The sequence below is a fragment of the Crocodylus porosus genome, unplaced genomic scaffold, assembly GCF_001723895.1.
Source record: "Crocodylus porosus isolate Cpor-Errol unplaced genomic scaffold, CroPor_comp1, whole genome shotgun sequence".
Lineage (NCBI taxonomy): Eukaryota > Metazoa > Chordata > Crocodylia > Crocodylidae > Crocodylus > Crocodylus porosus.
Window position 1 is genome coordinate 25,208,812 of NW_017728918.1, and position 13,775 is coordinate 25,222,586.

Sequence of the window (13,775 nt, forward strand, 5' to 3'; positions counted from 1 at the left end):
GGGGCAACGGGTGCGAGAGGCCCGGCATAGGCCCTAGAAGGGGGTGAGAGGCCCCAGAGAGGGCGAGGAGCGGGGAAAACCGCGAGACAGGCCCAGTGGGGCGAGGCCTGGGCACGGCAAGCCCAGAGGCGCTGGTAGCGGGGTGCAGGTTATTTAACCAGCCCAGAGGCGCTGGTAAAGGGGCAACAGGCGCGTGACCAACCCAGGGGCGCCAGTAAAGGGGTGCCAGTGGCGCGATAAGCCCAGGTAGATTGGAGAGGGGTGCTGGGGAGTAACAAGCCCCAGGGGCACCAGGGGGGTGACAAGCCCAGGGGTGCCAGAGAGGGGCACCAGGGCAGGATGAGCCCAAGGGGTGCCAGAGAGGGTACCGAAGGGCAGGGGACCCAAACAACGTCCAGAGAACAGCTGCGAGGCTTGGGGTGTGCTGAAGGGGAGGTAGGAGGCACGCATTGCCCTTAAGGCAGGGGTGCGCTGAGGCACCCCATACGGAGTAGGTGTAGTAACACTCACACCATTCACCAGGGGATAAAGGCAGCCTCCCATCTGAACTACTTGTCATCAAAGACGTGGCGGACGAGAATCAGAGGGTGCTGAATCACCTTGAGTGACAGTAGGGGGCGCTACGGAGTACACGGCCACTCCTAGGCCCCACGCCCTCACAGTCATTTACCAGGAAATCTTGCTAAATACATTGTTTATTGTTAAACTGCTGCTAAAAGCAGGTTCTGCTCAGCAATAGAAACCAACTACAAAGTTGATTAAATGCAGTTGACACTGAGCATGACTATAAAACAGATGGCCCATATTGGTCAAACATGCTAATTGGAACCTCTTTTTTTGTGTGTGTGTGTGGCCCTTAAACAAAAGAAAGAAAAAAACCCCAAACGGACAGGTATTCCCTCCACAGGGAACTGGCACCAGGCCTACAGATACTGTAGTACCAGGCTGTCACTGGGAGGGCCAGCCCTGACACCTACCCCTTGGTACCAAAAATGCTACATTTGATTTTAGCCAAAAAAAGTTGATGCTCATGGGCACCTACTACAAAGATAGGTTAGTAGAGATAGACAGTGTGAATGAGACACGTGGTTGTGTCCATTAAGTGCCGTACCCCTCACTGCCAGCTCTTGTTCGTGTCATTGTGAATGACGACAGTGCATACACTCTGACTTCCTCTTCATTCCCACAGCTGGGCTATGCCTTTATTTCCCTTTTCCATTAATTCCTGTTTCTTCACCAGCCTTAAATGCCTGGCAAATGCCATGAAACAGGACCCAAATGACATGAAACAGGACCCAGAATCCCTGTCAACCCTTCTGTCAGCCTGGCACATGGTTTGTGCGGCTCTGCCCTCCATGAGCTAAAACAAGATCAGATTGCTCTGCTCCTCATCTGCGTATAAATTTCTGGAGCATCCTAGGACTCATGACAAGAACACTGGGTTCCACTCATGAGTGGGGATTAATTAGCACGTGGATCCTTTGTGGGGCACATCTGCGGTATACACACATACTGAGCAGTGCTGTGCTGTGGGGTCACCCTGAGTTCAAATGCTTTAGACTCTGGTGGGCCCAACCCAATGAACTGTATTGTAAATCATGATCTTTTGGCTTTGGACTAATCTCACATACGGTTTGTACTACATATAAATAGGTGGGAGAGCAGGGTCTTACAGTAGGAAGCGAGGGAAAGGGTGGCGAGGAGAAAATGGGGGAAGCAGAGGGGAAAGGGGCTACCTGATTCCCCAGATTTATTTTTCCATGCGGTAGCAGTAGGGGGGAAACAAATTCAGGACAAACCTCCAATAATTCGATTCTATACCTGGAGAACTATAATATATTTCTAAATTTTTCATATGTAGAATCTAATTAATGCAGGGTTATTTTCTATTCAAGTAAATACAGTATGCTTTGTGGCTGGTTGATTTCTTACTGATTTGTTACTAAAAATTACAGCAACAAAAAAATCAAACATTTAATTAGCTGTCAAGGAGAGCATTACGTAGAGAGTAAAAATGATTGATTTCATGTTCCTGACTTCTTGGAGTATGTACTATTATAGTACAGTCTCATCAGTCTGCCTCTTTCATTCACTAGAAGAACTAGAAGAGTCTAATTAGTGTCCTCAAAACTATATAAAACTTTTCTGATCCTTATTTTTGATATCAAGTGAAAATCACTAAAGTAGCAAGGTTTTATATACAGTTTATCTAATACAGTATAACCTCATAAATCTGGTGTGCTTGGGACCAAGCACCTGCTAGAAATTTGAAAATGCCGTATTTTTTTAAATCGGAGCGGCAGCTAGTTGCAGGGGTGGGTGGGGAGCAGCGGCTACACACTGAGCAGCAACCTGGGGTTGTGAATGGCAGCAGCAGCCGCTGCGTGCAAGCTTCCTCCTCTGCGTCCGGGGAGGGAGGGGGCAGGGAAGTGCCAAATTTTTGGTAATTTTGGATTTTTGATATCTGGATGTATGAGGTTATACTGTATCACCAACCTTAGGAGAATTTGAAATTAAATCATTTAATTAAAAGTTAGGATACTAATTTAGAACATTAACTTTGCATAGTTAAGGGCTCAAGATATAGCAAAAGTAAAGTTGTACGTGAAACCTTAAGAAGTATTTTTGTTTATTCATGGTAATTGGTGATTACAGACTAGTTTCCAGTTGGTGTGGAACCTTAGATCAGTTGTTCTCAACCACTGTCCTGCATACCTCTTTCTGGGAGGAGTTTGTGGGAATGGACTGGGAAATATTGCATGAAAAACAGATGCTTCTGCCTACTTCAGGTTTATCGGAGAACCCTAATGACAGCTGCAATACTTGCACCTGCCACAGCTCTTCCTGGTTTGGCTCCCCATGAGGCACAAAGGGCAGTTCCACCTGGTTGTGATAGTGGCTGAGAACCAGTTAAATAAACTGAGGCAGTACTGTAGATGTTCTCAACTGTGGTGACACCATATTCAAGCAAGTTACATAGGAAAGCCGTGAATCTAAAAAAGTTATGAGCCACTGCCTTATGCAGATTCTCTCTATATCTATAGATATATAATTTGTCTACCCATACTAGACTACAGTGATTCTGGTACCTGACCTAGCTAGTTGTAAGTTGATTCTGATAGTTTGCTATGTGCAGACATGTTAAAATATCAGTGTAGATATGCTAGAGCATTGTGGTTAGGAAAGCGTAGTGTATGAGGATAGTTAAAAGCTAGAAAATGCTGCATGTTTCTAACGTTTTAAGAAAGTATGTAATCGTGTTTCAGAGAAGCTGTGCAATTACAAGTGTGTAAATTGCTGAATTCATATTTGACTCAAGTTGCTAGGGAATAATCACATATGCAAGTGTGTTCAGGCTCTGTGGCAATGTTTGTAAAAAATATGTTCACTTACGCGATTCTTAAAATTTTGTCTCTTTCCCCCTAGTGGTTACATTTGATATTTTATCAGAGGATTACTCAAAGGTATGTTTAATATATATGTTTTTTTCATTTCAATATCTAATTAAAGAACAGGAAATTATTTTAAATGTCTGTATGTCAAAGGAACACCTGTCCACACATCTTTTTAAGAGACATCTTGTTCTTCTAGCAATTGATGAGTTTTTAAAAAAGTCCTTAGGAATGTTCTTTAAAGTGTATTTTGTTTTTTGTTTGTTTTTACCACTGCCTGTCATTTAAATGTCTTTTCCTGTACAGTCAGTTGACTTAAAAAACAGTGAAAGCAAGTCATAAAGGTCAGTCAGAGGCATAAAGTTAAATCGTAGCAGGAAAAAAGCAGAAATAATGCCCTTTCTTTTTTTTCCCTTTTTTTAAATAATTACAATAATTTAATTACAGTTACTTAACTACAGATACTTTTGCGAATTGGCTCTTCTTTCAAATCTGAATTTAAACTCCTGATTAATCAAAGATATAAACTTAAAGCATGTGAATGACTTATTGAATTAATTGGTTCTACCCTTGTGTTTAAAGATAGGCACTGTGTATATGTATCATGCTGAACTGGGATCTTGTCTTGTAATTTATGGACTAATTTCTTAAGACAGAAATCTGCTCATGGGATGCATAATCCAATGGCTTTTCTGCACGATAGATATATTCAGTTTTGCCACTTGCTAATTTTCCAACAATAACTTTATGTGCTCGGTAACAAATGTCTTTTTGATACTTACCTGAAATGGGATCCAACTTTTCATTAATCACGTTAGCTGTACTACTGGTTTGCATTACTCCATTCAACAGAATTTTTTTAGTTTTAAGCACCTAGAAATTCTAAGTATCATTGAAAGCAGGCAAAGAGGTTTCTGCAGTGTAAGTCTGGAGTTAAAAACCAAACAAAGTGTTAGGATGCTTGAAGAATTGGATGGAGTATTATATAATGCTGTTATATAATCAGTTATGCAGCTGCAGTATTGTGTGCAGTATTAATTCCACGGCAACAAGGGATTTGCAGAATGATGGGAAATCTTTCCTGTAAAGAGACTTTGAAAAGTTGAGGGTTGTTCTCCGTTATGCATTTCACTTCTAAAATAAACATGATAAAATACTGTTTTAGGAATATAAATTTGGAGCTTCTGTTCTTCCTTTTTCATAACACTGGAACAATTAACTATTAAATTGAATATGGCAAATTCAAAGCCAGTAAGAATAACGTTTTTGTACGGTGCCTAATTGGACTCTGCAGCATGCTATCACAGGTGACAGTTGAGGCTAAAAATATAGCCAGTTAGAAAGGGATTGACAATTTATATGGATAAGAAAAATATTTAGAATTTTAATATTTATGTATATTTTATTATATAAAACACAAATTATATATCTTTATATTATCTATACATTTTGTGGAGGTTGAAATCATTTGGAAAGATCTCTGTTAAACTCTGCAAAGCTGCTCTGTAGAGGTAACGTAGCAGGAGATGTGGACTAAGTAAATCATTATTTTTAATTTAATACAGTGTTAATTTAAAAAATTCATTTAAGTTGATATTAAGAAAAAGCTGCGAGTTGACAGTGTCACTGGAATTTTTTTAATGAAAATTGTGATTGCGGAGAGAACCTTGATGTTTAATTCTCTCTGGTTTGCTTTCAGATTGTGTTTTTGCAGTGCGACAGATATGTGGAGTTTCATTCTCAGCATGGCCATTATTACAAGACAAGAATACCAAAGTTTGGTAGAGATTTCTCTTATCACTACCCATCATGTGACCTGTATTTTGTTGGAGCAAGGTATGATCAAGATGGAGTTGTCATTTTTCACTTTGCTTAGGTCTGTGTTTTCCAAGGGTAAGATGAGGCTAACAATATAGGATGAGGAACGAATGTGTGCTTTATTGGAAAACTTTTCCGTTCTTACTCGTTAGTGAAAAGTAGATAGTGTTGATAAAAACTCCAAGGAAATTAAATAAGTAAACTGTATACTTAAGTCCTAGATTTCTGAGTCTCTACCATTGGATGCTTCTTTACCTGAGTCCATTATGTCTTTTAATAGTTGTCAGACTTGCTGTATTGCCATTTTGAAAGAAAAAACAGTATTTTAACTAGTAAATTAAAAATGTCATACATTTAATATTTCATTACATCTGAAAATAATTCAGCTTAGTAAAAATATGCATTTTCCTGGGCCATGTACATTTTGGGAAATGGAAGCCAAATGCAGCCTTCAAATTTCAACCAGTTAAATTTGCATTTTATTTTTTAATAAAGAAGTAAAGATAAAGAATTAATAAAGACAATTTTAATAGAAACTTAACAGAAATTTAATAAAATAATTTCTATGCAAATCATAGAAAACAGTCGTTAAGAAAAAATGTGTTTCTTTGCCTGGGCAGGTGTAATTGTTATAGTATCATTAGTGTTTCTAATGATTTTCAGTGACCAGTTTATACTAAGGGAGGACAAGGGGGCATCTGTATACATGTATGACTTGTGCTAATTTGAATGCTTCAGCAGCCTCAGTTCACGTATATTCAGCATCCCTGTGCTTCAAAATGGTAGCGGGGGCATTTTAACTGAAGCATGTCGAATGGGCTTTAGTTAAAGTGCCTTGACACTGTTTTAAAGTGTGAGACGCTGAATACACAAGACGCTGCAGGTGCTCTAATTTAAAATGGCTCCTGAGAGCTGCTTTGATTAAAGCACCCCTCCTTCCACCACTGCCACCCCAGAGCATGTGTAAAGATGCCCTTAGAGCTGGAGGGGAAGGAGTTTTCCTAGTCAAGAGATCGAAATTGTACTTTCTTTAAATTTGAGGTCTTATTTAAAAATGTCTTACAGCCTTCTCTAGCTTAAACTTTATTTTTCATTAATGAAGGTGAAATAGTAACTTTAGATTTTATTTTGCAGTTCTGAAGTATACAGGTTAAATCTGGAACAAGGAAGATTTTTAAATACACTTCAAACAGATGCTTCGTAAGTACAATTCATCATGTTTAGATTTATGCCAGCAGGTGGAGCCAAATGACTAGTATGTTCACTCTCAATTAATTGGTCATGTAGACAGAATCCAAAACCAGGTTAATGTAATGTAAGTTTTTAATCTGACTTCATATCTTTCTTTAAAATTGATCTAAAATGCCTTTGAGTTTATTTCTGTGGATATTTTTCAAACTGCTTTTATTTCTTTAGAACAGATTATCTCCTGATTACTATGATTGTGTTAGATGCATCCTCAGTATCCCCAGTCAGACTCTCCTAAACTAATTGATTCAATGTCATAAGTGGATCTTGAAGAGATTTAAAAGGAACTGATGATAGACTTGCGCATCAAGCAAAAGGGACAATATGGAAGGGGTAGACAAGTGGGCAGTTAAGTCTGGCTTTATTGACAGGATGCTAAAGGGGGGAGCATGTGGCAGTGAAAGTTATTGCTAATTATTCATGTGTCAAGTAATTGTGAGTCATTAAACTTATACTTCTTTCTATTTTAGAGAGAATAATGTCTGTGACATAAATCCTGTACACTGTTTGTTTGCAACTGGGGCAGCCGAGGTAAATGAGATCTAATTCTTCTAAGAACTATGGCACTGTTGCTTGTTCAAATACAGGTCACAGAACTAAAATGTGATAGAGCCAAGTATTAATTCTTGCTTAGTAAAAGTAAGTGTACTGAGGCCTAGGGCAGATGGCAGGTTTCAGAGCACAGTGCAAACAATTTGTTGGATTATGTTGGGTGTAGAGATGACCTAGACTTTTATGGCTGACAGAAAAAAAAATTGTATCACTTTAATATATTAAAAACTGCATAAACTAACTAGCCTGCACCCATCTATTGCTAGTTTAGGATTCATATTTTTAAAGTTTAAAAAATGAGTGTGCATTTTAAAATAAAAAAGAATATATGCTGTGCTATCATTTGAACTGTTCATGAAGCTCGGGTCTAATTTTGGAAATTAGAGATCAGTATATCAGGTGCTCTGTAGTCTTTTGTTTACTGGCATTCTGAGTTGCTAAATTTCATTATTTACAGCTTGAATTAATGTTCATTAATCACTTTATGCTGTTCAGGGAAAAGTAGAATGCTGGGACCCTAGAACAAGACATCGGGTTGGAGTGCTGGATTGTGCATTAAGCAGTGTGACAGCAGGTACAGAGTAAGTAAAAGCTTGCTTTTTAGTATATACTTGTTCTTCTGAAAAACTGTGTCTTTAAGGGCTCAATTCTTGTCTGTGGTTCTATTACTTATCAGTAGTCCAGTTCATAGAAGTTGTACAGGTATGGGATTAATTCTGGATTTGGAATTTTTGTCACCTATTTATTTGGTTTGACAAGCAATGACTAATTCTTAAAAATGTCCAAACAGAGGGGTAAAGGGTGAGCATTGATATTTCTGAAAGTGTGTGGAATAATTGTATAATTATAAACATTTACTTTCAGGATAAATGATTTACCATCCATTTCAGCATTGAAGTTTAATGGAGCTTTGAATATGGCGGTTGGAACATCCACTGGACAGGTAGATATGCTGTTGGCAAGCAATTTGAATTTGGAGATTTTAGGAGAAACTGTTCTTTTATCACAGACCCAGGTCTCTGCATACTTTGAGTAGATTCTCTGTGAAGTACATCTATACTGAAGGAGGAGTCAGTTATCTCCATGTGAACTTGATTTTGACCTGGTAGCAGGAGAAAGTTACTGGCTATCCATTTTATTTTGTATAGATATCTATATTTTTTTTTTTTCCTACTGAACTGAACACTTCTAAACATTCTCTTTCTACCTTGCTTGTGACAAATGAAACAGGATGGGGTTTTCTCAACTATCTTTCTTCATTTTGGTTCAAGATACAGACAGGGTCTGTCCAACACCATTTCATTTATTCAGTATTACTGTCTTCCTGAAGAGAAAAGAAGCCTTTATGTTAGGACTTCTTCCCACAGCATATAGTACCTTATTTTTGTCAGCATTGAACTTCATCCTGTTAGCCTTAGCCCAGCTTTGTGAACTATTTAGATCCTTCTTAATTGCTATCCCATCCTCTGCATTCAGAACCCTTCTCAGTTTTGTGTCGCCTGCAAACTTAATCAAGAAGCTTTCTGCACCAGCATCCAAACAATAAGCCCATTGAACGGCACTGGGACTAGGAGAGAACCCTGTGGGTCTCCACTTGTAATCTCTTGCCATTCTGACATGGATCCAGTTATAATTACCTTTTGCTTGTGGCTACTGAACCAGCTGTCTATCCATTTTATAGTAGTTTTGTCTAGCCCACAGTTCACTATATGAGAAGGTCATATGGGTTCCTGTCAATGGCCTTGCTGAAGTCCAGATGCACTGTATCCACAGCATTTCCTTCATCCACCCAAGTTATTCCTTTGTTAAAGGAGATTAGTTTTGTTTGACTTGTTTTTGTTCTTGGTAAATCCATGCTGGCTGCTTGTGATCACCCTTTCTTTCTTCAGATGCTTGCAAATGGGCTTCCTTAGGGTATGCTCCAGTTATCTTCCTAGACATTGAGGTGAGGCTAATGGGTTTGTAGTTCCCTAAATCCACCTGTACCTGCCTGGCCTTGTATAGATGTTCCCTGGCTGCCTTGGAGCCATGTGTCTGGGGTCAGCCACAGAGGCTGCTCCTGTAGTCTGTGTCAGGTCACGTTCTCCCCAAGGGAAACCCTGACACTTGCCTGCCACAACTTGAGTCTTCCATTCAGTGGTGGGGCTCCCTCCTGTTGCTCCTCACAGGCTGGGCATCACTCCTAGCAGGTATTCTTGGGGCTCCACCTCCCCTACACCTCAGCTGTGCACTAGCCTCTTAGGACAGCCAGTCGATGGTTGGTTGGCTCACCCTCTGGTGTTGCCTCCTGGGTCCTCCCTGTCTACTTGGCTCCTGGTGTTCTCACCATGCCCGGTACCTTCAGGACACAAGACGTTTTCTGGTGGTATGCCAGGCTCGCTTCGCTGCGCCGCTGTCCCCAATGTTGCCCCGGCTCGTTCTGTCCTGTGAGCATCACCTTGGCCCTTTCCTGTCCTAGGGCTTAGGGAAAATCAAGGAAAAGAAACAATTAACTGAAACAAAAGGGCAGGGTGGGCTTTTCTCTCTACTGCCTGTGCAGTGCCTGCCCATCTTGGGGGACAGCTGTGCAGCCTGTTCCCTGCAGCGTCCCCACAGCTGTTTCTCTGCTGCCAGCTTTTATTTCTGCCAGGCGGTGTTCTTCTGTGACTTCATCCAGCCACAGATAAAAGTGGCTGACGAACCTTGCGGGTGTTCCGTCTCAGCATGGCTCATCTGGGCCATCTATTTCTGCAGTGGGTAAGTTTGCCCTGTCTTCGGGGCTTTTCTCTTTTCTATGTGGGCGGGCTGTTTCTGCCCTGGGCCCCACCATAGAAGGAGTCTCCCATCCCTTTTCCTTTGCCCCCCTGAGACACCACCTTTTTGCTTTGTTCCCTTTTCCAGTCCTCTGGTACCTGGTCTGTCTCCCATGACTTCAGGTTGCAACAAGGGAGGTTTAGGTTGGATATTAGGAAAAACTTTCTCACTAGGAAGGCAGTGCAGCACTGGAACAGGTTACCTAGAGAGATGATGGAAATTTCTAAGACCTGGCTCAACAGAACTCTGGATGGAGTGTCCTAGTTGAGGATGGTCCTGCTTTGAGCAGGGGGTTGAACTAGATGATCTCCTGAGGTTCCTTCCAACCTTAATTTTTTATGATTCTATGGAAGATCATGGCAAAGGGTTGTGAGATCGCCTCTGCCAGTTCCTTCAGAACACTAGGATGAAGTTCATTAGGCCCTGCTGACCTGAATTCATTCAGACCCATCAAAATCTCTGTCTTTCGTTATGTCATTGTTCAGCTTGTCCCCTTCCTTATGCAAATAATTCTTATAGGAGTCTAGATGCAGTTTAATTTTTTCATGAAGACTTGAGGCAAAATAGCTGTTAAGCAGCTCTACTTTCTCTGCATCTTCTATTAAGAGTTCCCCATGGCTAGTTAACAGTGAATCCACTGCTTCATTGGTCTTCCTTTTGTGACCATTATACTTATAGAACCTCTTCTTGTTGTCTTTAACATCTCTGAGATGCAGCTCATTCTTTATCTTTTCCTTCCTAATTTTTGTCCCTACATGTTCCTTAGTTACCTTTACATTTTTCCATTGCCTGTGTGCTTTTGCTTTTGCATCCTGAAGCATCCTAAAAGTTTCTTGTGTAGTCACATTGTTCTCTTGCCATTCTTCTTGTTATGTTCTTTCTGCACATCCTTGCTCTTTGAGAGAGAGAGCTCTTCACTTGAATGAAATAAGGTACAATGTGTTATGGCATTGAAAGAGGAGAATAATGCTAAGTAGCAGCATAGCTTTGTTTCCCTGCACATTCTGGTTCTTAACTTTCCTTCAAAACTTTAGCATCTACTGTTCACATACAGGAAACTCAGATGTTGTCTTGGGATCTCACAAGTCCATAGGACTAGAATCAAGGTCTCCCCAAACTCAGCCCAGTGCCCTCTCTATTAGAATGTATTGAACATGAGAACTTGGATATCTAGTCTTCTGTTTAATAGCTTTCAATAGACTGGTTCTCCATGAATTTGTCATATCTTTTTGCTTCCAAAAATACACTTTCAGTGACAGAGGCATCCTCCAATGCTAAGAACGGCCAAATTCCAAGACTTCTATGAACCCAGGTTTACACATTATACTCTAGCAGTTGATGCCTGAAAGAAAGGTAGCTCCAGAACATACAAGAGGGATTACTAACAAAATACTTTTAAGAAATCTTGGAAAGCATCTGTATGCACTTATTTTTTCATTATTTGTTGGGAAAGATGATAAATGCTTAAGTGTATTTATATTTTTCATATGGCTGCAGCATCTCTTTGGAAATGGGGGTAAAAAAATGAATTCATAGTAAATCTGGCTTATTTAATAACTTCAGAACGGAAAATGCTTTCTTTGTTTTATGTTTAATGTTTCTCTCTTTTCCTTTAGCATTTTAAATATGAACTATTTTTTGGTTTAGCCCAAGGTATAATGTGCACCAGTTTAAATCCAAGCAACCTTGAAGTATAAGTCCAGACCTCAGCTGAAACCTCATAGTATAGCGTACATGTAATTGTCCTTACTCTTCCAGGTTTTGCTGTACGATCTCCGATCCAGTAACCCATTAATAGTCAAAGATCACCAGTATGGCCTGCCTGTTAAATCAATCCAGTTTCAGGATCATTTAGATTTAATTATATCTGCAGATTCACGAATCATAAAAATGTGGAATAGAGACACGGTAAGTGTATGTTTTATGGTATTAAGTTAAATTCCCTATTTTCATCATTTTGTTGATTTGAATTTAAGCTTTTATCACCACACTTCAACATAGCCTAATTTGTAAGCATAGTTACTTTTTTGTTTGACTGTTCAGGAGGATCTTTTGACAAGGATTAATTTAATGAGAGATGCAGGTGCACACATTCATTGTTATTAACTGCTAATTAACCAAGTAGCCAGCATTACAAAGAACCTCTCAGTGGGTGGTGGATCCTGCTCGTGTGCTTAGGGTTAAATTGATCTCCAGTTTTGGGGACAGGAAGAAATGTTCCTGTAGCTGGATTGGCTACCGTCAGAGGGCAAAGGTTGTCTTCCTCTGTAACAAGGGTTGTGACCTACTTCTGAGTGTCAGTCCAGCATGTTATATTTACCAAATTCCTTGCCACTCTATTGGTGATGCCTTGTCTCTGTTTTCACATCACACCATAGGTGTGTGGGCCTTTCAGTGGGTACTTTGCAGCTGTGGTACGGAATGAGGGGTTGGAATAGAGATTCCTGTAGATCTGTTGGCCAAATAGTAGCCTGTATGATCAGAAATCTGGGTTTGATGACAAAGAGCCTTCTCCCAAGCCAAACTCATTTGTAAAATTTTAGTGGCTTTAAAAAAACACACAAATATCTTCCTTCTCCTGACTCTTAAGCACTCTGTGTATGCACGTACACACACATGCATTATACAGTGCACTGAAGTACATTTAGCTCTAACCCCTGTGACTGCTAACTTGTTCAAGGACTCTATTTTGGTGAGATTAGCTGCTAATTATATTTACACAAATCTGCTAGGACAAGAAAATAGCATTGAAAGTGGCACCCACATTTCAGCTTGCAAGTTAGCTTGTATATGCTGACTAATTTATTGTAGATTATTTCTTAAACAGTAGGTGCAAAAAGTTCAGACAGATTTTGAGCTTTCAGCCTCAGTATCCACATGAGCCTCTTCTGAACAGTTTGACAGTTTCTCCACTGTATTTGCCTGACTAGCAATCTCTTATGTGAAACTGTGTTCTGTTTGGCAGGTCTGTAATAGTGCAATTGTAATTTTAGCTTGATTGGAGCCTCTTTCATTAGTCACAGTTCCTCCTCAAAGGCTCTGTCACCATTGCACTCTGATCCCCTTCTCTTCTGACTACATAGTGGACCTTATCAATGGGGTCACAAACCTTTCAATAGTCTTCTTTTATAAAGTGCTTCAGCATTGCTTAGGACCATACATTTTTTTTCTATGATGGGAAATACACCTTCTTTCATCAAAAGGCTTCTCAGAGCATCTAGTCTCACAACCTCTTACACATTTTTCTGTTATCAAAAATGGGTGGTCTGTTACTGGCCTCTCTCCTTGTTCCCTAATTGTCTCATTTCTCAAAGATGAACACCAGAGAGATTACCTGGCCTCTGCAATTGGATAAATGAGCGTTTCTTGCTGCTTGGGGATGGGGACATCTTTGGCCTTTCGTAGAATGTGTTCCAGCTGCCTATACTCTCCCTCCCTCAAATATTGGTTCTTTTTTCTCCCCGCTTGGGAAGCAACTGAGGCAGAATTTGGGGTGGAAAGTACCTGGCTTTGATACCAGAGTAGCCCGTGCTGAGACGTGCCTTTTGGTGGGGAGCTTGATGATTTATCTACTGAGGTGGGGTGGAGTTGGAGACAGGCTCTTATTAATCATCAGTGGAGAGACTACGGATGGATGGTATGGCAGCATTCAGCTGGAAGGGGGGGACCCAAAAGGTAGGCGAGACCCGCTTCAGGGGAATAAGAAGAATAATGGGATACAAGTTTTTGTTCTGATCCTGTCCTTCAGTTTAGATCCCTGCAGACATGTAAGCTCATGCTTATGCCTCTGTAAAAAGTGGGCCACAGAACCTTCTTATTTACTGACTGCCTTAGCAGTTTGAGTGTAAAAGCACTAAAGTATTTTGTCTGGGCTTTCCCCTCCTGAAAATTTCTTGTCTGTAAGACCCTTATAATATGCACAGAAATTTTGGATTCAGTATAAAGTAGAGGTTTTGATCATTGTGGTCATTG

The 13,775-nt window shown here is 40.3% G+C and overlaps 1 protein-coding gene across 2 annotated transcripts in view; it reads left to right on the top strand.

Annotated features, from left to right (window-relative positions):
• NOL10 (nucleolar protein 10) overlaps positions 1–13,775 on the top strand; it is a 72,075-nt gene that overhangs the window by 7,103 nt on the left and 51,197 nt on the right. For both annotated transcript variants that reach the window (XM_019537406.1, XM_019537407.1), the window contains exons 5-11: positions 3,427–3,464; positions 5,092–5,228; positions 6,345–6,410; positions 6,929–6,989; positions 7,506–7,591; positions 7,875–7,953; positions 11,562–11,711. In XM_019537406.1, the coding sequence (XP_019392951.1) occupies positions 3,427–3,464; positions 5,092–5,228; positions 6,345–6,410; positions 6,929–6,989; positions 7,506–7,591; positions 7,875–7,953; positions 11,562–11,711 (617 nt within the window). The remainder of the gene's footprint in view (positions 1–3,426; positions 3,465–5,091; positions 5,229–6,344; positions 6,411–6,928; positions 6,990–7,505; positions 7,592–7,874; positions 7,954–11,561; positions 11,712–13,775) is intronic.